Source organism: Ursus americanus, chromosome 23 (genome assembly GCF_024610735.1).
Source record: "Ursus americanus isolate L20-20 chromosome 23, mUrsAme1.1.p, whole genome shotgun sequence".
NCBI lineage: Eukaryota > Metazoa > Chordata > Mammalia > Carnivora > Ursidae > Ursus > Ursus americanus.
In genome coordinates, this window is record NC_142149.1 from 39,559,718 (window position 1) to 39,585,067 (window position 25,350).

The 25,350-nt window shown below is 35.3% G+C and overlaps 1 protein-coding gene across 5 annotated transcripts in view; it reads right to left on the bottom strand.

Moving 5' to 3' along the window:
• The window catches only part of NF1 (neurofibromin 1), a 259,093-nt gene that overhangs the window by 169,706 nt on the left and 64,037 nt on the right, over positions 1–25,350 (bottom strand). For all 5 annotated transcript variants that reach the window (XM_045773184.2, XM_045773178.2, XM_045773179.2 and 2 more), the window contains exons 5-12: positions 21,275–21,381; positions 14,996–15,063; positions 14,671–14,746; positions 13,591–13,748; positions 7,909–8,082; positions 7,307–7,429; positions 6,989–7,063; positions 1,786–1,917 (exon numbers count right to left, since the gene is read on the bottom strand). In XM_045773184.2, coding sequence (XP_045629140.1) covers positions 1,786–1,917; positions 6,989–7,063; positions 7,307–7,429; positions 7,909–8,082; positions 13,591–13,748; positions 14,671–14,746; positions 14,996–15,063; positions 21,275–21,381 — 913 coding nt within the window. The remainder of the gene's footprint in view (positions 1–1,785; positions 1,918–6,988; positions 7,064–7,306; positions 7,430–7,908; positions 8,083–13,590; positions 13,749–14,670; positions 14,747–14,995; positions 15,064–21,274; positions 21,382–25,350) is intronic.

Here is a 25,350-nt window from a genome sequence, read left to right on the forward strand (position 1 = left end):
ATGGGTGTCCTTGGACCAAAAGAAGTCTAGTTATGGCTTTTATGAAATAACTTTCAGTAATACAATATGTTGCTTCTAGAAGTGGTTAATACGTAGAGCTAAGAAGTACAATAACTTCTAAATGTAGGGAACATTTTCAGACTACCAATCAAATTTGTCTCTATTCAAAAGAATAATTTAGTTTTATTTTCTTTCGGTTCTCATGCACAGAAAATTAAATTGCAGACGGCTGGTAAACTGGATATTGAAATTAAAGTAAATATTGACTTCCTACCAATTTTTATTATTGGAGGCCATTCATTTTCTACCAGAAGAAGTAGAAAACTTAAAAAGTCAAATAAAGTTCTAATTCCCTAGAAGATATTTAAAATGAATAATTTTTAAACAATCTATTTTGTCATTTTCCAAAACAACTTTTGAAATGTCTAGTTAAATGACATTTAAGTAACTATTACTTATGTTTACCTCCAATTAACTTAGATTGAAATTTTCAATTTTCTAAAAAATTAAGTACTTGGTATCACAAAAAGTCAACTAAAAATAACTCCGCATTTTATTTATTTTACTTAAGAAAACATAATTGCCATGCTCTTTGGCTCTAACTTTTTAGACTAAGTAATCCCAAAATATATGGCATAGCAAACTTCTCTATTTGAACATCTGAGAGAAATAATCCTCAGGAACAATTACTGATGACTGGATAAGAGTGAACTACACCTGTATTAAACCGAAATATTTTATTGACTAAGGGAACTTGGGAAAAGAGAAGCATGCTAGGGAGGAAGCTATTTAAATTCTAAGTGTGGAGTGGCTCATTTACTAGATAAAACCAATAGGTAAAAACATGCTACATTTTCATCTGAAATGACAGGATGTGACTATTACAGTAACTATACACAGAAAAGTCAAAGAAACCAAGGACTTTTCTGAGGTAGTTACAATGGGTCATACTTACAGCCACAGAAGCCCACTGCCATGCAAAACAGTGACTGGTTGGCATCTGACCATGTGAGCGACAGCAGCCAATAAGAACAGAAAATAAGAAGCAGAAGACAAAGCACCACCAGTCAATGTCAAGAGCTGCCATGTGTAATACTCTTGCTATACATAAATACCCAGAAATGACTTCTACGATCTCTGTCTGTTTAAACTGGTTCCGTATGAGTTTTAAAATTCCATTTAAGAATATTTATGTTAGAATACCTCATTTAAAAACACTCCTTTTACTAAGTTTAAACAAACTTCAATATCAAAGTGTCTATCATTTTTAAACACAAAAAGCATATTTGCTGAAACATGAAATATTTTTATTTTAAATAAAAATGTTTAATTTTATTTCTAATTTCCTATGTGCAATGTTCAGGATCCAATGGGCAAAAACCGTGCATTAGTAGAAACATTCACTCTAACCCAGGATTTAGGCTTCCCTTACTCATCCCCAACGATGAGGAACAAACCAAAATATTTTGATTCATTAGGAAAAGTTACAGGAAAAAGAAAGTAAAAAAGACAAGAAAGAAAGAGAGAGAGAAAGAGAGAGAGAAATTAAAGATTTTAACAGCATTTTGTGAGAAAATTTCTCTGAGAAAAATAAGTTCAACCCACTGACATAGTGAAAAACAAATACCATTAACTAGCATTGCAACAACACTGCAGTACACAACATACCACACTTACAGAAAGGAGGGACTCATTTGATTTTCTAAGATAAAAAAGCAGGAATAGGATAAGGACACTGGAAAGCAGTAGGAAGAAGGTGGGATGCAAATTCGTGACGAATCTTACCGGTGCCATTCGTATGGCTGGGTGTGCTCCACAACCCTGCACGGCTTTATGAAGGGTTTCGCCAAACATGTTTCGAAGCTCAACTGAGTGACAATATACAGCATCAATCTTGGGCCACCAGTCCAACGCAGACTGGAGAAAAACAGGGACCATAAGAGAGGAAAAGTACAAATTTGCAGGAGTTATACACTCTGGTTAACACTGTTGCCTTATATTTTATCCTTCTGTGAAAAACTTCTAAGACCATGCAAACACACACCATGATTTCCAAAGTCTTCAAATAATCTCTTTAATTCAAATACTAACCCATACACTTATTTTAAAATATAATAATGAACATGAGACAAATTGCCACTTCATGTGTATGAGCATAAGCTAACTGATAAGCTAATGAATCTGAAAAACAGTCTTTAGAGAGCTAATTCTGTAGCCAATCTTTTTTTTTAAGTCTAACATTTTATACATTTCAGAAACATAGGCATATATAGATAGTATATATTTTCCCATGTAAGAATGCTACTATCAAAGCTTTAAAAAAGATTAGTGGTTCAACACAATGTTGAAGGAATATGTGGCAAACCATCACTTATATGCCTACAAACAACAATGGTAAGTACAACACAAAATTAGTAAATGAGATAAAGCTATTAGTAAACCTATAATCTTAAATTGATATGCAATGATGGTACAATACACGAAAGGACTAATGATCACCACAAAGACAAACTGATCATAACTAAATAGATTTAAAGGTAATAATTTTATGTAAATATTTATCTATTTCAGTTTCACCTGTTTAAGCTTTGGTTCTAGTTTCTAGTGCCTATTTTATTTGAATGGTGCCTAATTTAACTTTAATTACTATGTTATGAAAATCACTAAAGCTATAAAGTCTGTCTATCGGTTAACACAAAAACGGATGCATTTTCACTCCATATGGAGAGCATACAAGGTATGGGACAACTCCAGACGTAGGCTTCCAGCTTAGACACTCCGCTCCACAGGAAGCACCTGAAAGAATGACTGAACTAGCACAAGAAGAGGACTTAAGAGCATCACACCCTATTCCCAGGTTCCTTCTCTCCAAAATGAAGCTAAGTTCTCAACCTCTAATTTCTTCACTCATAATTCTCAGAATATTCTAGGTAGCATCAAGTTACCTTAATCTAAAATTAGATTACAAACTCAAATTACCAGATAGTAAATTATGCAATCAACCTATAATACACAATTTGAATAGTAAACTCTATTTATAGGAAGGGACCGCAAAGCTGTGAGGGAAGAAATAATTCTCTTTTGACAGTATGGTTGTTTCTGCTATTCCCCCAACTCTTACTTTATTTAAGCTAATTCCTAACAAATTAACAAATCTTAGTTTGGTTACATAATGGACTCTTTAAACTTTGGTCAATTTAGTCATCTGATTTGCCCAAGCAATCAACACAGCTTGATTTCCATACATTTACTAATTTATACAGCTTGTATTAATCAGCCTAAAGAAACAAAGGCTGAATGATCACAAAATGCACTGAGATAAGGGTCCAACTCATTCTCCTGACCCCATATCTTGTCACAAACTAATAACTAAAGAAAGATGCATTTCAAATAACACCTATCCAAACTATTATGCTACATCAATAGTTACTGGAATCATATCATGGTACCAGATGCATCCTATAAAATAACATGATTTTAACTTAAGATTTAGTGATTTTCATAACTGCCATTTTTCAAAATATAAAAATTTATTCATTTTAATGTAAAAGTTAAAGATACACTTTCAAATAAAATATGCACTAAAAACTAGGCATCATGTAGTTGGCAAAAATTATAGTGTTTTAAGCAGTTACTAAATGTGTCCCTTCTGAAACTAGTCAACTAAAGTAGACGTTCCCTTTTTTTTCTCCTTGAAGTTTATTGCCAAACAAATGGCAATACTTTTACAAGTACATAGTATGAGCAAACTATGGCAATTCTTCAAGAGATTACTTAAATAAATTTTCAAGTGCCTTGGCGAGAACTTAACCAACCTCTCAGTAGGAAGAGATGTCATTCTCAGTATGTGAGCTATCTATAAGAAAACCACAACAAACGGCATAAGGAAAAAACCAGAACACTAAGTACTGAACAGCTACAGCATGTTCCGCTGATCACTAATTTTTCTGGGTCACCTATGTGTATTACTATTTCTTTAATTTCCCAATTATAACAACATACCTAATTTAACATAAAGGAAGCCAATGAAGATTAAGAACATAACACAGATCTTATAATTATAATTCATCTCTTAGAGCATGCCGTAATAAAAAAAGTGACAGTACCATGAATACCACTTTCAAAGCTGACAAAAGTCTATAGTATAATAAAATTCAAAGAGTGAACAGATTTTCAGATTTCTTAGGAAGAAACAGAATATTTTAGATCTAAACAGCATACTTATGAACAGAGTATGTTTCCCAGAAAGAAAACAAAACTGCAAACCACTATCAATTCTACATAACCCCTCAAAAACATATCAGTAAAACTTTTATCTTATTTGACAATGTGACAGTAAGAAACAAAATCTGTGAATTTGGCTGAAGAACCACGGAAGAAAAGAACTTATGAGGTGTATTGAACCAAGAATCAATGAAAAGGAAATCTTACACTAAGAATAAATTTAAGTTTAGGAGTCCAAATATCTAAGAAAAACTTCATGGGATTTCAAGACAAAGTATTTCCGTAACTGTCTTCAGTGAGACTCTGTAATGGTCAATTCCATAAATCTGCACAGTTATTTTATGAATGGTCCTTTTCAGTCAGAAAGTACTTCAGATTCAATCTCTATTAGCCTCAAACCATAGGAAAGAAAAAAACCAACCCTAACAAGAAACAACTTCTCAAACATTCTATAATATGATAAAGTATCATCATCTAAAGTATACCTTTAAAAGATATGTTATAGACTCAAATGTATGCTTTTTGTCAAGCTATTCATTAAAGGTTACTGATGCTGAGTATTTTAAAACTTAGCCAATATAAGTTTTTTTTTATAAAAAATAGACTCCATATTGACGTGACCTCTGATACAGACACACTCCACCTTCACACATGCAGTACTCATCGGAGTACAGAAGGATGCACGACCACTTCACCATATACACTGAGGCATGCATGAAGTACCACTCCAGGCATGCTTTAAACCCACAAAGGAGCAGCTCAGCCACTTACAGCAGTGCCAAGTCCATGCTTGAAAGTGCTCTATATATTCAATTGTAGACAAAAATATTTCACAATTAAAGTAACTAGCCACAAAGTATCAAAAAAGTATATACTTGGGTTTATTAAATACAAGTTTTAAGCATTTATGTAAAACCATCCACTCTACTAAATGGAATGCTTTTAGTGTTATAAGTCAAAGGACAAAAATAATATTTCAATTCTGAATTACACATAAACCTGAGGGGGGAAATCATCTCTCTTTTTTTTTTTTTTTCTTAAAATGGCCTTGAAAGTAAACATTGAGGACACAATGTCTTGGCTCACTACCCTGACAAAAGTAAAGTAAGTTTTTAATACAAACATACCTTATCTGCAATCGGATTCATTAAGCTTTCCCTTTTGGGATAAATAACATTTAACCTAAAATTTAACCCATGGATACTCAACTGAACAACATATCATTCCCTCAAGGCATTTTAATTGTTCATAATGTCTGGGGGTGGGAGGAGGGAAGTGGCCCAAACGGCATTTAATGAAATGAGGGTCAGGGATACGCTAGGCGTCTCTCGATATACAAGGTAGTCCTGCACAACAAAGAACTGCCCTCCCCCAAATGCTACTAGCACCCCACTGAGAAAAGCTAAATGTGTCACTAAACAGATTTAGAGTTACTCTTCCCCTGCAGGAATGGATAAAAGAAGAGAAAATAGGGGTGGCTGGGTGGCTCAGTCGGTTCGGCGCCCGACTCTTGATCTCGGCTAGGGTCATGATCTCAGGGTCATGAGATGGAGCCCCGTGTTAGGCTTTGTGCTGGGTACACAGCCTGTTTAAGATTCTCTCTTTCCCTCTGCCTCTGCCCCTCCCTCTCTAAAAAAGTAAAGAAAAGAAGAGGAGAAGAAAAAAGGCAGAATTTTACACATCCAAGGCAAATGAGTGTGCGGAGGAATTTTTAACTCATTAGAGATACACTCTTAAAACTGGAATTTGACTATAAAGAGGACAAAGAATACCTAAGTAAGCCATGATTAAGGCCCTTTCTAAGGCAACCGTCTCAGGCCTCCTCCCTCTTTGGGAGCTTTGTACTATCACTCAATAAACTTTGCTTTGCTGCCCACCAATAAATTAATAAATAAAGCCCTTTTGAAGGGAGAAAAAGAAAAGGCTGACCAATTTTTACATAAATAGATAAAAGTAGAGCTCGAGAACCTTTAAAATATTATTGTTCGTAACCAGAAGAACAGAATTTGGCAGAATTTTTAAGATCAGGAGTCCAAATATCTAAGAAAAACTTCATGTGATTTCAAGACAAAGTATTTCCAAAACTGTCTTCAGTGAGACTCTGTAATGGTCATAAAACTTCATGGTCCAAATCTGATAAGGTTTCATTATCATTCTACCAATGTATTCACATCAGAGTCGAAGGTTTCACAAGTACCTTTTAATGAGCTCGCGTATTTTTATCTGATATGCTTTTGTATCATGTCAATACCTCTATTTAAGTGTGTTAATATTTATTTAAGGAAGACTAAAAAGTACAATCAAATCTCACCATTTTTAAAATGTACCATACTGGCCTACAACATAAACAGTTACTACTTTTAACTTAAATGGTAAAGTGGCAAGTCAGAATGTATCAAATGCTGGGAAAAGGCTAGGAGTATTAAATTATGTTTAAAGAGTCTGGATGAAAATATTCAATCATATCCTCAGTGGCACTGTTCATAAGGGCTTTTGATGCAAATAAAATATTTTAGGTTTAATCTTTCCAAAGGATCCTCTTAACTCCACTTTTCTCAATAAAGTCCCTCAGGTCAAATTGAAAATGAAAAATACAATTGTATATCAGTTACTAGATATAATCACCTGTGAGAAATCTCCCTATACCATACATCTAAGTTCAAAACCTTTTAAAAACCAAAAATGTCTTTCTTAAAAAGAAATTAAAAAGTAAAGAAAGGAAGAAAAAAATTTTAAGTAATTTAGCAATACCTTTTGGACTTACATTGGTGATGATTCGATGGAGTGAATTTACCAGCACATAGTGAAATGTAGAAGGGGAATTCTGAGCCAGGCAGATCTACAAGGGAAAAGGAAAAAATTGGGTATTATTTCTGTGAGAAAAATATTCAACACAAACGAGAATAAAAAGAAACAGAAAAAAAAAGTTTTTAAAAAACAGAAAAAATTCTTCAGGTCTTAAAATTAACATTAATATATAATATTGAGAAATACCAAGTCATCTTTCTAGTCCTTTCACATTCATAAAGAAAGGATCAACAGCATCAGTAAACATTAACTGGATAAACACCAATGCTCTCACCTTAAAATGTTGGTTGTTGTGAGGGCTTATACGAAAGCAAGAAACGAGGCAGTCAATCATTAGATCCACGTCTGCAGGCTGACTGCCTCTTGAGAATGGTTTACTTGGATTAAAAAGCAGGTTCTGTGAAAATCCCAAAAGAAAACAAAAGCCTTTAAACAATCATGCAGTATTTTTTTAAACTAGTATTTAATAATATCAACACAGCATCCACATACAGGGAAATAACATTCTGTTGCGAGAAGCAGCACAAAGCACTAACGCTGTGGTTCATCAGTCTGACAAAATTCTTACTATACCAGATATGGTTCCTTTCAGGCCCTAAATTCTACTACATCATTTTAAAACCAAGCCTGAATATTTATGATCACTTAAGTAAACCAGTTAATTCTGTGTTTTCATCATATTCTAAGCCAATTTAGTCTGAGTAACACAGAAACAACAAAAGCAGGTCTTATGAACTTACCATCCAAGACAATTCAGAACTTTAGGGTTAGCAATGATCTCTGACAATGATCTAAGCATTGTAATACTTGACTAGGAGTTTATTTTTCCTTTAAGTTTTCTTGAAGTTTGTAGTAAAGAAATAACAAGCATATTACCTTAAGATCAACCACCATGGACTGAACTAGTAGGAAAATGACAGAGTTATCTTCCCAATTGATGTAAGTACTTGCTTTACACAGTTTGACACAAGCAATTGCAGCACTTTCCGTCAGCTGCCTGCTTCCTCCGTGGCCAGCAAGTGCTTTTCGTAGACTGTCCAGAAACAACTTCTACAGAATTCAAATATGGAAAGGAGTTTCTAGTTAATAAATGAGCAATTTCTAACACTTCAGATCTAACAAAATAGCAGATGATCAGCCTCTAAAAATTATATTCTCAAACTACATAATTGATATTTCTGATTTTTAATTGCACAATTTACATGTTTCTCAAATCCAAAAAGCTAGAATCCGTTCTTCACTTTCTGTGTTGAATTATTAAAGGAACTTAAGACACAGTGCTTCCCAAACAAGGTAGCTGACTTCTCAACCCTGAATTCAGCTGATTATATTCTCTTCCTAAATATTTCTAAATATTACACTGTCTTGGTTGTGGTCTATATCAAACCATTGATCCTTTTCTAAAACTCCAGGCTATATTCAACCTTTAGCCTTCCAATTAAGGACATACCCAAGGCTGTTCTACTGCTCTAAATAAATTCTGTTCCTCACAAAAAGTTATCCATTCCTGTGATCTCAAGCCCTCTTTGCAGCACAGTAACAAATTTCTCCTTCTGCTTTTCTCCTAAATGAAAATCTCACATCTCCATTTATATGTATTCTCAAATATAATGTGTCAAAAGCTAAACTGATCGAACAACAGCAGAATATATATTCTTCTCCAGTACACAAGAACAATATCGAGGACAGACAATATGTTAGGCTATAAAACACATCTTAATAAATTTAAAGAGACTGAAATCATACGAAATATTTTTCCTGGGGCACCTGGGTGGCTCAGTTGATTAAGAGTTGGCCTTCAGCTCAGGTCATGATCCCAGGGTGCTGGGATCGAGCCCCGCATCTACCTCCCTACTCAGTAGGGAACCTGCTTCTCCCTCTCCTTCTGTAGCTACCCCTGCTTGTGCTCGCTCTCTCTCTCTCTCTTTCTGTCAAATAAATAAATAAAATCTTAAAAAAGAAAGAAAGAAAGAAAGAAAGAAAGAAAGAAAGAAAGAAAGAAAGAAAGAAAGAAAGAAAGAAAGGAGAAATATTTCTCTTGATCACAATGAAACTAGAAATCAACAGCAGAAAGAAAACTGGAAAGTTCACAGACACATGAACACCAATGATCAAAGAAAAAAATCATAAAGAAAGTTAGAAAAGATATCAAAATAAATCAAAGTGAAAACACAACAACAAAAATGGCATGCAGTGGAAGCAATGCTAAGAGGAGAATTTGTAGCTGGAAACACTCACATTAAAAAGAAAGCTCTCAATTCAATAACCTAACTGTGTACCTTAAGGAACTAGAAAAAGAAGAACAAACTAAATCCAAAGCTAGCAGAAGGAAGGAAATAATAAAGATTAGAGCAAAGACAGAGAAGAGAAAAACAACAGGAAAAAATCAAAATCAAAAGCTGGTTCTTTGAATGGGCCAAGAAATGTGAGACCTTTTGCTAGATTAAGAAAGACAGACAGAAGACCCACATTACCATAAATCAGAGCTGAAAGTGAGAACATTACTATTTCTAAAGAAATAAAAGATTATAAAATAGCACTATGAAAAATTATATGCCAACATTGGATAATTTAGACAAAATGGGCACATTCCAAGAAATATACAATCTACCAAAACTGATTCATTAAGAAAGAGAAAAGCTGAATTGACCTAGAACTAATAGGGAGATTAAATCAGTAATCAAAAAACCTCCCAACGAAGAAAAGCCCAGGACAGGTGTTTTCACTGGTGAATTTTACCACACATTTAAATAAGAATAATACCGCCAATCTTTCTCAAACACTTCGAAAAATTTAAAGGAGAGGGAACACTTCCTAACTCATCTCACTAGGCCAGCATTACCTTAATGCTAAGGCCAAACAAAAACATGACAAGGAAACTAGAGACCAATATCCCTAAAAATACTGACGAAAAAATCCTCAAGAAGAACTAGCAAACCAAATTCAGCAGTTTATTAAAAGGATTATACACCATAACCAAATGGGTTTTTTTTTTTAATGATTTTTTATTATATTATGTTAGTCACCATACAGTACATCCCCGGTTTCCGATGTAAGGCTCGATGATTCATTAGTTGTGTATAACACCCAGTGCACCATGCAATACGTGCCCTCCTTACTACCCATCACCGGTCTATCCCATTCCCCCACCCTCCTCCCCTCTGAAGCCCTCGGTTTGTTTCTCAGAGTCCATAGTCTCTCATGTTTCATTCCCCCTTCTGATTACACCCCCTTTCTTTATCCCTTTCTTCCCCTACCGATCATCCTAGTTCTTATGTTCCATAGATGAGAGAAATCATATGATAGTTGTCTTTCTCTGCTTGACTTATTTCACTTAGCATTATCTCCTCCAGTGCCGTCCATGTTGGAGCAAATGTTGAGAAGTCGTTCTTTCTGATAGCTGAGTAATATTCCATTGTATATATGGACCACATCTTCTTAATCCAGTCATCTGTTGAAGGGCATCTCGGCTCCTTCCACGATTTAGCTATTGTGGACATTGCTGCTATGAACATTGGGGTGCATATGGCCCTTCTCTTTACTACGTCTGTATCTTTGGGGTAAACACCCAGTAGTGCAATGGCTGGATCATAGGGTAGCTCAATTTTTAACTTTTTAAGGGACCTCCACACTGTTTTCCAGAGTGGCTGTACCAACTTGCATTCCCACCAGCAATGTAGGAGGGATCCCCTTTCTCCACATCCTCTTCAACAATTGTTGTTTCTTGCCTTGTCTATTTTTGCCATTCTAACTGGCGTAAGGTGGTATCTCAGTGTGGCATAACCAAATGGGTTTTATTTGTAGAGCGCAAAAAAGGTTCAACAACAAAAATTAATCAATATACCAAGTTAGTAGAATGAAGGAAAAAAACTCACATTATCCTTACAATTGATGCAGAAAAAACATTTGACAAAATTCAACACCCTCTCATGATAACAGCACTGGATAAGCTAGGAATAGAAGAAAATTTCCTCAACACAATAACAGCTATATATAAAAAACGATAGCTAACATCACGCTCACAACAGTGAAAGACTGAAAGCTTTTCTCCTAATAGGAACAAGATAAGGATGCTTAGTTTTGCCACTTCTTTTCAACATTATTAGGGGAAGTTCTAGGCAGAACATTAAGGAAGAGAAAAAGAAAATTTAAAAAATTAAAAGTCATTCAAATTGAAAAGGGAGAAATAAAATGGCCTCTGTTCTCCGATGATACAATCTTATTTCCAAACACCTTAAACACACACACACACACACACACCTGTTAGAGCTAAAAAATTCAGCAAAGTTCTAGGATACAAAATCAACATATAAAAATCAGTTGCATTTCTAGACACTAGCAATGAACCATCTAAAAAGGAAAGTAGGAAAACAATTCTACTTATGATAGCATTAAAAAGAATAGAATAGTTGGGAATTAACAAAGGTGGTGAAAGCTTATGCAATGAAAACTCTGTTAGAAGAAATTAAAGACATAAATAAATGGAAACACAACCCATGTTCATTGACTGGAAGACTTAAGACATTGTTAAAATGTCCATAGTACCCAAAACAATCTGCAGATTCAATGCAATCCCTATCAAAACCCCAACAGCACTTTTTGTAGAAATAGAAAAACCCATCCAGAAATTCATATGGTATCAAGTAAAGAGAAATTGCCAAAACAATCTTGAGAAAGAACAAAGTTGGAAGACTTATACTTCCTGATTTCAAAACTTACTACAAAGCTACAGTAATCAAAACAATGTGGTACTGCCATCAGAACAGACCTATACACCAATGAAACAGAATAGGAAGTCCAGAAAGAAATCCTTGCATAAATGATCAAATTATTTTCAACAAGTGTGCTAACACCATTCAATGGAGAAAGGGCAGTTTTTTGAACAAAAGGTGCTGGGAAAACTGGATATCCATATGCAAAAGAATGAAGCTAGACCCTTTCCCCTTACCTTATACACAAAAATTAACTCAAAATAGCTCAAAGATCTAAACAGCTAAAACTATAAAACTCCTAGAAGAGAACATAAAAGAAAATCTTTCAACATTGGATGTGGCAATGATTTTTTTGGATATAATACCAAAAAGGCACTAGCAACAAAAAAAATGGATAAACTGGACTACATCAAAATGAAAAACCTTTGTGTATCAAATGATACTATTATGATTCCATTTATATGAAATATCCAGAATAGGCAAATCCACAGAGACAGAAAGCAGATTGGTAGTTGCCAGAGTCTAGAGTGAGAAAGGAGTAAGGAGTGACTGCTAACAGGTACGAGGTTTCTGTTTCAGGGACAAAAATGTTCTTGAATTAGATAATGGTGATGATGGCACAACTTTTTGTATATGCTAAAAACCACTGAATTGTACACTTTAAAAGAGTGAATTTTATGGTATATGAATTGTATCTCAATAAAATGAATACATAAAGTCATGGGTAGGAGCAGTATGACCAAAAAAGAGACAAAAAGAAAAAGTAGACTACTACAAATTTTAAATATCTAAACAGCAAAAACCAAAACAAAAAAATCCATAAAGTTTAAAAAGAGAAACTAGGTAAAAAGTGTACACACAACGCATACCCTACAAATCAATAAAGAACAGACAATTTGAGCGCCTGGAGGGCTCAGTGATTAAGCATCTGCCTTCAGCTCAGGTCATGATCCCAGGGTCCTGGGATCGAGCCCCGCGTCAGCCTCCCTGCTCAATGGGGAGCCTGCTTCTCCCTCTCCCTCTGCCCCTCCGCCCGCTTGTGCTCTCTCTCTCAAATAAATAAAATATTAAAAAAAAAAAAACCCAATTCAATGGGAAATGGGAAATTCATGTAAGACATACAAATGATCAATAAACATTTAGGAAGATGTAGCTGTGATTATTCAAATAGAAGTTCACTTAAGAGTAGTACTGAATTTATAATAGCTTTTTACCTCTGTTTATTTTCCCAAGAAACAGAAACCCTCCCAAAAATTACTCTTTTGACAGGCTCCAAAAGCAATCTAACATGAAAAACGGTGTCCTCACAATGGTACAGACCTAAGTGGAGGACCACAGCATCACAGACTCTAAAGGATTACCTACGTTCACTTAGTTAGCCATTCAGTGCATAAACTCCCTGTCCAATATTTCTGCAAAGTACTGAATCATTCTGCTGATTCTGAACATCCCCATCCACAGGCAAGTCATGCAGGAGCCCACTTCCTGTTCACTCAGCTAAGAGCATTTCTCCCAAAGTGGCACAAATTAGTAAATAAATAAAGAATGCATTACCAAAACAAACTGAATACAGAAATTCAAATAAAACAATAAGATTAACCCTACCCTGCTCTATCTTTTAAAAATTTTAAGAGTCCCTTAGAATTAGCAGTTGTTATAGTACCAATTTCACTACAGACAGCATATATGGTATCCTACCTTCCTAATAAAATGCTATGAAAACTGTTCTAAAATATCTAAAATGACTTACTAGACAATTTCATTAGCACAGAGCAGAATCACCCCTAACTACACGCAAATAACACAACACAAAAGTGATGGATTCTAATAATTCTGCCCTCCTCACCTTATTCATGTTGTTTTCATCAACCACATCCTTGGATATATCCTGGATTATTTCTGGACACAAGATAAGGAGAATGATTTGTAATGGCCAAACTGCTGCTTTACGTTTGGTGCTTTCAGCAAAACCATCCACCAAGTCAAACAGTTTTTCTGCACACTCTATGTGAAAAATACAATTAAATTATATTACTAAATGAGAAGAATATCTCTGGCATTAAACTAAAAGTTGTCACTATCCAAAAACCCAAAGGTCACATTTTTAAAAGATCAACTGGGAAGTTCATTAAACAATTAAATTTCAGGTAAGCAGACAAGCAGTACTATATTGTCTATGTATTAAAAGAGCTATTTTGGGGCACCTGGGTGGCTCAGTTAAGCATCCGACTCTTGGTTTCGGCCCAGGTCATGATCTCATGGGTTATGAGACTGAGCCCCACATCAGGCTCTACGCTCAGCGGGAGTCTGCTTGGATATTGTCTCCCTCTTCCCCCGCACTCTCTCTCACTCTCATTCTCTCTCAAATAAATAAATAAATCTTTCAAAAATAAATAAAAAGAACAAAGGAGCTATCTTGATCCATCCTAGGAAAGGTCACATTTCAGAACAAACTTATGTTTAGTCTCAATGTGCAGGGCCTTATGCAAAGTGTGATGTACATGAGAAACAGACTGGACGGCTTCCCAAAGGGGATCATCAGAGCTCTGCAGGAGTCTGTTTTCTCTGCATCACAGTGGTGTCTCAAGAATTCTAGGAAAGGATATTACCACTTTATACACATCTCCCTAAATACAAAATGAAGCCTCAGAGCACAAAAGAGTACCTCTCTACAAAGAAGAGCCATCAAATATCCAATCCACAACTCTAATTAAAGATTAGAGCTTCATTCCAAACTTCTTTTACTATTTGCTCAAAGGAAAGGAAAAGGATTGAAGGAAATTTTGAAATACAAGAGAAAAATAATATTTCCTACTTGACATTAGCTGACAAGATGAAAAGCACCTTAATAACATAAATAATCTGGAAGGTGATAGGCTTTTACCTCATAAGTAAGAGTTTAAAAGATGAATAATCTTATTCTTACCAGCCATATCAGTCTGTGGAATCTGGTATAGCTTTGTAAATTCATCTGGATAATTTTCTACCCAGTTCCAAAATGCCTACAAATAACAAAACATGTTTTTATACGAAAGCAGGGATATTTTCATAATATAGTAAATAAAATGTCACACAACCCCAATTATATTACAAACTTCTAATTTCCTTCATAAGAGTATTACAATTTATTTCTCCTAAATATTAATGTGAAATTATCACCCAGTCATGACTTTTGATTCAAAATAGTAAAGACAGCAACATTTAAAAGCAAAATTTAACAAAATTTTGATATCAAAGAGGTTATAACTTACTTTTTCCAGGCTATTTATAACCGCTAACTGTGCAACCTTCTTTAGGGCTTTAAATTTAAATGCAGTTTCTGGAAAAAAAAAAATTTTTTTAATAACTCTAAAATTACTTAGTTAACACAAATTCAGAGCTACTTGTAAAAACAAACAAACCAACAAAACTTTCCTTTTACATACAAACTTTTGTCCTAGGTTATTTGTAAGCAATGTGAAGGTAAAGACAATTAATATAAACCAAAAACTCACTGGTTATGTCCACTAACGACAAAATTCAGTGAAAAGCAAATATGCCTTGAATCTCAAAGGTTCTAGTTTTATTCTTTAGTTTTTAATAATAATTTATTGTTAAAGTATAAAACACATGGTCGTTGTAGAAAATTAAAAAAATACACAACAATCTAAGGGGAATTTAAAACATCATCCACGATTCTATCATTCAGAATCACAGGTAGCAGTCTGATGAACTTTCTTCCATCCCTTTTCATATGCCAGTATAAGACAAATATATTTACCACAACTGAGATCATAAATGCTAAATCAAACCTGTTCTTTTCATTTTACACAGTATCCTAAATTTTTTCCATATCATTAAAAATTCCTCATTTATTTGATGACTCTGAATATGACAGTAACTAACTTAACAGTTAGAACAAGCCAGGTATTTTCAATCTAATATATTTCTTTCAAAATCTTAATATTTTCAGATACTACAAATGAGCAAATTGTGTTTCCGAGGTTACAGATCTAACAAACTACTGAATTGGGTTTCAAAGCCACACTCTGGGGTCTTTCAGAATATTTAAGTCAATATTAAGTCACTGGTTATTTAAACATTTTCCAATTGTATGTTTAAGATATTTCTAATATACCATTATTATAAATAACACTAATACACACTTTTATATCCAAATATTTTCCATATTACTGTTCATTTCTTTAGGATAAGATCCAGACGTAGAATTATCTAGTCAAAGAGATGAATATTTTTTAAGGCTCTTGATAAATATTGCCAAGCTGATCTTCGGAAGGGTTGGGCCAAATGCCACTCACACCAAGCGGCATATGAAAGTAGCCTTACCACATTCTTGTCATCATTAAACATGTTTTCCTTTTGCTAATTTGATTGTTCAAAATAGTGGACTGCATTTTAAAAACAAGACTAAACATTTCTCCATATGAATATATTAGATATTTTCATTTCCTCTTCCGTCAATGTGTTGTCCCCATCTACAAAGACTTATACCTGGAAAAGATGATCCTTTTATAAACTATTTTACTGGTAACAGTCCCTTGGAAGAAAACTCCACCTATGGACTTCACTTGTTTTAACTGAGGTATAACTGACATACAAAATTATATTAGTTTCAGATATACAACATAATGATTCAGTATTTGTATATATTGTGGAATAATCACAGTAAGTTTAGTTAACATCCATCACCATATGTAGTTACAAATTTTTTTCTTGTGATGAGAACTTTTAAGATCTACTCTCTTAGCAACTTTCAAATACGCAATCCAGTACTATTAACTATAGTTGCCATGCTGTACACTACATCCCCATGACTTTTTACAACTGGAGTTTGTACCTTTTGACTCCCTTCCCCCATTTTGCTCACTCTCCCGTCCCTTGCCCCACGTCTGGCAAACACCACTCTGTTCTCCATATCTATGAGCTTGGTTGCCTTCCTTTTTTAAAAAAAGATTCCACATGTAAGTGAGACATACAGTATTTTTTCTGTCTGACATATTTCACTTAGCATAATTCCCTCAAAGTCCATCCGTGTTGTCACAAATTGTAAGATTTCCTTCCTTTTTATGGTGGAATAATATTCCATTTTAATATAGAATACATATATTCCATTTTATATATTTTATATATAACATATATGTTATATATTTATATAACATATATGTTTATATTTTAAACATATGTATAAACATATATGTACACTTTAAATACATATATATCTCACATCTTCTCTATCCATTCATATGTCAATGGATATTGAAGCTGCTTCCATGCCTTGGCTATTGTAAAATAATGCTGCAATGAACAGCAGGTATATGATCTTCTCAAGTTAATGTTTTCATTTTCTTTGGATAAGTACCCAGAAGTGGAACTGCTGGATCATACAGTAGTTCTACCTTTAATTTTTTGAGCAACCTCCATACTGCTTTGCTTAGCAGCTGTGCCAATTTACATTCCCACCAACAGTGCACATTCTCACCAACACTTATATTTCTTGTTGCTTTGATAATAGCCATTCTAAGAAATGTGAGGAGATAGCTCATCGTGGTTCTGATTTGCACTCTCTTGATGATGACTAACGTTGAACATCTTTTCATGTTCCCGTTGGCCACCTGGATGTCTTCTTTGGAAGAAGACATATCTATTCACATCCTCTGCCCATTTTTTAATCACAATGTGAAGGGTTTTTTTGCTATTGAGTTGAATGAGTTCTTCACATATTTTGTGTATTAACCTCATAGCAGATACATGATTTGCAAATATTTCCTCCCGTTCATTAAGCTGCCTTCTCATTTTGTTGACGCTCCCTTTGCTGTGCAGAACCTTTTAATCTGGTATAGTCCCACTCGTTTATTTTTGTTTTTATTGACCCCTACGGACTTTTAATGAAGGGAATCAGGTACTTATTATATTTATATAAATATCTTTCTTAGATAGATTTGAGTCGAGTAATAAAACTGTCTAAACAACTTAAATGTCACTTTTTTCTGGACTTGGAAATAAGTTATTTGCTAAGTCCGTTTTAAAATGTATCCCTCCAGGGGCGCCTGGGTGGCACAGCGGTTAAGCGTCTGCCTTCGGCTCAGGGCGTGATCTCGGCGTTATGGGATCGAGCCCCACATCAGGCTCCTCTGCTATGAGCCTGCTTCTTCCTCTCCCACTCCCCCTACTTGTGTTCCCTCTCTCGCTGGCTGTCTATCTCTGTCAAATAAATAAATAAAATCTTAAAAAAAAATAAAATAAAATAAAATAAAATGTATCCCTCCAACTTTCCTAGCTCTTGCTCTCCTTTGATTTCCAAGTAATGACATTATACTTCGAAGCACTCTTGAGCCTTTTTGCCTTCCCACGTTCTTTAACTTACCTTTATGATACCTTAAATATGTTATACACAGTAGTCTATTCTCAATTCCAATGTATATGCCTCTTATTACTCCAGTTCTGTAAGTTTCTGACTGGACAGCCAACCCATACCTTAAAGGCAATAGATGTAAAACTAAATTTATCATTTTCTTGGCTATGCTCTTTACTGCTATCAACCCTTCCTTTCCTTTCCTGCTTAATCTGCTTGCTCTGTAATACTTGGTGATACTTCTCTTTAACCTCACGTATCTAAATTAATCACCAAATGTTAGGTGATGTATTTTATGTATTTTGTGTACTCTACTTCCTAAATACCATTACCAAATTGGTCTCTACCCTACCCCAATTCCATCCAGACCTGCTCTACCCTCATTTTTCACTCACGTTACTATACAACCAAGTCCCAGAACTTCATGTAACCTTTTGCCATCCTGCAAATTTCAAGCAAAGTGGTATGTCTAAAATAAAATACTGACCCCACCTTAAAGCCTTTCCATCACTTCCCATGGCCATTTTTTAAAAATTATATAACCTATAAGCACAGTGTGTAACATTTGGCACTAGAGATGGGCAGATGTGATTTGAATCTCACTGTCTGACCTTGGAAATGTCACTTACACCTCAATTCCCTCATCTACATAGGGGATGATATTACTACTATCTGCTTCACAGGGTTCCTGGGAGGATGGGTGAGAAAAGGCATGGAACTGCACAGGAGAATGTGTGGCACGGGCTGAAAACCCAACAAACGTCACTCTGCTTTTATTACCACAATCCGGCCTGCTCTTGTACCTCCAGATCTTGCTCTTTTCCTCTTCACTACTCGTACCCCCAAACAAATACATACCTCCTCCCTCACTATATGCTAACCCTACCAATGAGTTTGCCACATTACTTTGCAAATACTTTGGTAGTAATAAATGTGTCTCATAAACCAGGCCATGAGCTCCATAGAGAAAGATTCAATACTTTATTAATCTTTGTAATCCTAGCACTTAGCATGGTTTCTTGAACACAGTTTCTTAACAAATGCTGTGCATTTTATTTTTTTTATTATGTTCGTTTAGCCAACATATAGTACATCATTAGCTTTTGTTGTAGTGTTCAACGATTCATTAGTTGTGTAGAACACCCAGTAAACATTTCTAAGAAAACTGTTTTATTTTTTAATTTTTATTTAGGATTTTATTTATTTATTTGACAGAGAAAGAGACAGCCAGTGAGAGAGGGAACACAATCAGGGGGAGTGGGAGAGGAAGAAGCAGGCTCCCAGTGGAGGAGCCTGATGTGGGGCTCGATCCCAGAACGCCAGGATCACGCCCTGAACCGAAGGCAGACGCTTAACGACTGCACCACCCAGGCGCCCTGAAAACTGATGTTTTAAACATGTACCTACTCATGGGCAACCAAGACTAGATTTACTTCTGAAACGTCACTAAACAGTTATAAAACATCACAAAACCCCACTTATACTTCTTAAATTTTATACACAGAGAAAATCTCTAAATATTATCATCCTTAATATTTAACGATAGATACTAGGATCTTAAAATTTCAACTGTGAACTGAGTTGTGGTTTATTATAGTTTAAAACAATTGCTGTCCACTTAACATAATAGCTAAAATGATCCATTTTATTTCTTTATTAAGATTACTAAAAGTGATTTAATTGTTGCTTGGTCTTATAATGGTAATGACCTAAAATTGGTAATAGAGATAGAACACTGCTTTATAGTATTGATCTACATAGATATAGCCTTTTTGAGAGACAGAGCACCCAAGCATGAGCCCCGGGGGGGGGGCAGAGGGAGAAGCAGATTCCCAGCTGAGCAGGGAGCCCGACATGGGGCTCAATCCCAGGGCCCTGAGATCATAACCCGAGCTGAAGGCAGATGCTTAACTGACTGAGCCACCCAGGCGCCCCTAGATATAGCTAGCCTTTTTACATCTCTGGTGAAACCCTTTAACAGTGAGTTTAAAGCAAATGTTAAGAAAACAATAAATAAGGTATTTTGACAATTACACTGCAGAACTGTTGAAGTTTTCAAAGTTAATATAACTAAATCTTCTTTTAGGTTAAACACTAAAAACATTTTTCATAATTCCTTAATCAATATACAAAGTAAAATTATAAAGTGTGAATCATACACTATAAGGGTTCACATAAATTAGCCAGGATCCAATACTACACAAAACTAAAAAAGGATTTTTGTGAAATGAAATTAGGTACTTATAGTCAGTTTATTAATAACGTTCACTGATATTTGATGTATATTAACTCTTTCATGCTTACCACAGAAATTCTCTCAATTCCTTGTGACTGTTTATTTTAATCAACATAATCACGGAAAGCATTTTCCAAAGCTTTAAAATCAAATATTAAGGGGCTCCTGGGTGGCACAGTCAGTTAGGTGTCCGACTCTTGGTTTTGGCTGGGGCCGTGATCTCGGGTCATGGGAGCAAGCCCACTTCGGGTTCCGTGCTCAGCGCAGAGTCTGCTTGGGTTTCTCTCCCTCTCCCTTTGCCCCTCCCCCGCCCACTGTCTCGCTCTCTGAAATAAATCTTTAAAAATTTTTTTAGAAATAAAATCACATATTAAGCATTATAATGTCACCAGATGGGATTATAACTGAAATGTTCTACAAGGAAGCAAAAAGCACTGAAAAGGTAAGAGGCTTTGTAATTCTGCACAGTCAGAAAGTCAGTAACAGACCTGAAAACACAAATATCAGAAGATGCCCATCTCAATTCCTCCTCTTGTCATGAAATCACAATCTTCTACTTCCATTCTGCAATGGAACTTTGATATCCTTCTAAACTATCTGCTTTTAGCACTACAACAGCTAAACAGATAACTTCTACAACCTATAGCTATCCGTAAGAAATGAAATTCTAGAAAAATTAAGTAATAGCACCTGTATGTTCCCTTTGTTAAAGCAAAACTTGTAGTTGAACTTTCCCTTGCCAAGATTTAAGATACTCATTTTTTTTTGGTTTTCAAAGGCTTAAAAATTATTGAACCATTAAGCATTATTGTCCATTTCACATTTACATTATAAAATCCACTTTGATGCTCTAGTTCCACACAATTAGGACCATTCATACATTCAAACACTGGTTTTTCACTCACGGTGATTAGTTCAGATATATCATACATTTAAACTTACCCTTTAGGAGTCGTTTTAATTTTGCACAATCCACATTGATATACTGTAACAATTCTATATCATGAACATCAACATTGTCTTCTGAGCAAACAGTCAATTCCTGTAATCTGAAAAGTAAAAACCAAAAATAATTTATTATCTTAAGTTCAAAATTCTGAACTGAACAGATTCTTCTCACCCCAATGATGAGTTTATAAGAAAAAATACACATAAAAGACAGTAAATATTTCTTATAAAATGTAAAGATACATAACTAATTCAGGGGATATGATAAAAGAAACCAAGATAATCCAGTGGACTTGACTGGTATACATAAATCATAATGTTGTACACCTCAGATTTATACAATTTTTATCCAAACAAAAAAATCACAGCATGCAGAGAACTGCTGAAGCACAGACATGCATAAGTATTTGAAATCCTAGTCTCTGTGCCATGTGTATTTTTGAAATTTTTCTGTAATAAAAATACTTATTAACTTCTGATTACATCAACTAGACTTCAGAAACATAAATGGTATTTTATCTACATTTATAGGAGACATTTACTTTGTATTGAAAAAAATGAGTAAGCATTTATTCCTTGTACTTTTCACAATCTGTACGTGTACTGATGTGATTGATTAATTTCCCTCCCTCACCAAACCTTATTCTTGTAAAGACAAGAATCTTTCCAAACCCCAAATTTCCCTTTTATTAAATATGAAGTTATTACAAATGTAGAAAAATTTAACACTTAACAAAAATAGATTTTTTAACTGATAAAAAAAATTCATTTAAGTCTGAATAAAATTTTTCCTCCATTTTTCACTAACAACCACAGAAGTCAGCTTTTATTTTATTTTTACTTATTTCCTTTATTTATTTATATATTTATTTATTTATAGTCAATTCAATTAACATTTCATGCAGTATTGGTTTCAGAGGTAGAGGTCAGTGATTCATCAGTGTTATAGAACACCCAGTGCTCGTTACATCACATGCCCTCCTTAATGTCCGTCACTGAGTTACCCCATCCCCCCACCTCCCCCCAATCCAGCAACCCTGAGCTTGTTTCCTATGGTTAAAAGTCTCTTATAGGGGACACCTGGGTGGCTCAGTCCATTAAGTGCCAACCTTCGGCTCAGGTCATGATCCCAGAGTCCTGGGAATGAGTCCCACATCGGTCTCCTTGCTCAGCAGGGAGCCTGCTTCTCTCTCTGCCTGCTGCTCCCCCTGCTTTTGCACACACGCGCTCTCTCTCTCCCTCTGACAAATAAATAAATAAAATCTTAAAAAAAAAAAAAAGTCTCTTATGGTTTGTCTCCCTCTCTGGTTTCAACTTGTTCTATTTTTTCCTCTCTTCCCCTATGATCCTCTCCTGTTTCTTAAATTCCACATATCAGTGAGATCATATGATAACTGTCTTTCTCTGACTGACTTATTTTGCTTAGCATAATAACCTTTGGTTCCAACCAACATCATTGCAAATGGCAAGGTATCACCTTTTTTGATGGCAGAATAATACCCCAGTGTGTGTGTGTGTGTGTGTGTGTGTGTGTGTGTGTGTGTACACCACATCTTCTTTATCCATTCATCTGTCGATGGACATTTGGGCTCTCCCCATAGTCTGACTACTATAAACATTGGGGTGCAGGTGCCCCTTCAGATCACTACATTGTTATCTGTGGGGTAAATACCCAGTACTATAATTGCTGTGTGGCAGGGTAGCTCTATTTTCAACTTTTTGAGGAACCTCCATACTGTTTTCCAGAGTAGCTGTACCAGCTTGCATTCCCACCAACAGTGTAAGAGGGTGCCCCTTTCTTCGCATCCTCACCAACATCTGTCATTTCCTGACTTGTTAATTCTAGCCATTCTGGCAGGTGTGAGGTGGTATCTCCTTGTGGTTTCGATCTGCATTTCCCTGATGCCAAGTGTTGAGCATCTTTCATGTGTCTGTTGGCCATTTGTATGTCTTCTTTGGAGAAATGTCTGCTCATGTCTTCTGTCCATTTCTTGATTGGATTATTTGTTCTTTAGGTGTTGAGTTTGATAAGTTCTTTACAGATTTTGGATACTAGCCCTTTATCTGATATGTCATTTACAAATATCTTCTCCCAGATTCTGTCAGTTGTCTTTTGGTTTTGTCATCTGTTTCCTTTGCTGGGAGAAGTCAGCTTTTCAAAAGTTGACACTGTTAATCTATTGAACTGTGCTTCCTAATGAGGCATACTCATTATTTCAATTAAGATATCAAATATGTAAGCAGATGAATGGAATTACTAATGTTCATAAATGCAGAGAGAGACAGATACAGTGAAAAAGCACAAATACTACAAAATCTTACTCATAATATTAACTCAAATTGTAGCCATTTAATGGAGTCTAAAACTGACATTAATCATCATACTAAACCTTCAGATGTTAAAAGTGATATCAATCCGATTTCTTCCTTCTCAAATTCCTTTTTCACTAACTTTAGCCTACAGATGTATAGCTAACATTAAAATTATTCTAAGCACTTACACTAAAGCTCTTCATATCATCAGGGTGAGAAAAGCTTAGCAGTTCACACTGGGAATGACAAGGTCCTCAATACTGATTTACAATGCTAAAAATTCCAGAGCTGCTGCAAAAAGCCTAGGAAATAGGGAATATGATTCCTTAGGAAACACAACTTAATAAATCAGCAACACCAACTTCTGAAAAGCTGAGTCTTCTGGTTATTTGTGAAAAATGGAAGAAAAGTTTAATACTTTTTACAGCCCAGTATTTCCACAGGGAAGGGGTATTTTGGGAGGCTTAAACATCATTTCTGAAGGACAGAAATCAAAGGGTAGTTGGAGCAAAAGAAGTAAAGTGGAAAACTTACTAAAACATCTAGAAAGACCAGGTAAACTGAACAACAAAAAGATATTTAAAAGTATAGAAATAAAATAAAGGCGTGTAGGTGGCTCAGTTGGTTAAGCGTCCGACTCTTGATTTCAGCTTAGGTCATAATCTCAGAGTTGTGAGCTCGAGCCCCACACTGGGTCCTGTACTCAGAGAGGAATCTCCTTGAGATTCTTTCTCTCCCTCTCCCTCTGCTCCTCCCCACCTTTCTCACTCTCTCCCTCTCTCAAAAAAAGGAAAAGGAAAGGAAAGAAAAAGAAAGAAAATAAGACAAACACCACCCATCCATCTGGGTGCAGAAATGAAGAGGAACCTGAAAACCAGAGATGGTTTTGAAGACATGGTCTGACCTTGCAACAAAGGAAGCACAGGAGCTAGGTTTTTTTCCTCTTCTTAACCTAGGGGTTTGTGGCTAACATCTACATGGGCCTGGATACAAAGCTTTACACTCTAATAATGTACGGAGTAGAACTGGGGCCCTGCAGAAAACATGACTAGCAAGAATTATGCAATTCCTTAAACGAGAGTCCACAGAGAGAGATGGAATGAAGGAAGAGTGGAAGGAGATAAAAAATCTACCAACATAAGATGTCTGTCTGCTCTGGCTGTTTTGAGTAGGGGAAAAAATCACCCAGAGCTGTTACCTTATAAGGGTCTGAGGTCCACATTATACTATCCATACAGTCTGGGAATGAGAAATTAACCAAAAAGGAAAAAAAAAAAGAAAAAAAAAAGTCCAGAGCTGGGCACTTAGCAAAAGCAAATGCAAAAACCATCACTGGGACACTCCCACAACTACAAGAGATTCCTAAAGAAAATACAGGCATATGCACTAAAGATGAATGTGCAATCCAAGTTTACAGAAAAGACAGAAAACCATTCACTATGAATGAGAATTGGCACATACAGGTATATGAGATTTAACAATCTGAAGGGAATATAAAATATGTTTTAAATGATTACAGCCATATAAAAAATTTAACATATTAAGAAAAATAAGAAACCATTAAAAAAGAAACAAAACCAGCAGATCTATAAAAGAACCAAATAGAACTTTTGGGGCACCTGGATGGCCCAGTCAGCTAAACATCTGACTCTTGATTTCGGCTCAGGTCATGATCTCAGGGTTCTGAAATCAAGCCCCGCATCAGGCTCCACGCTGGGAATGGAGCCTGCTTAAGATTCTCTCTCCCTCTGCCCCCA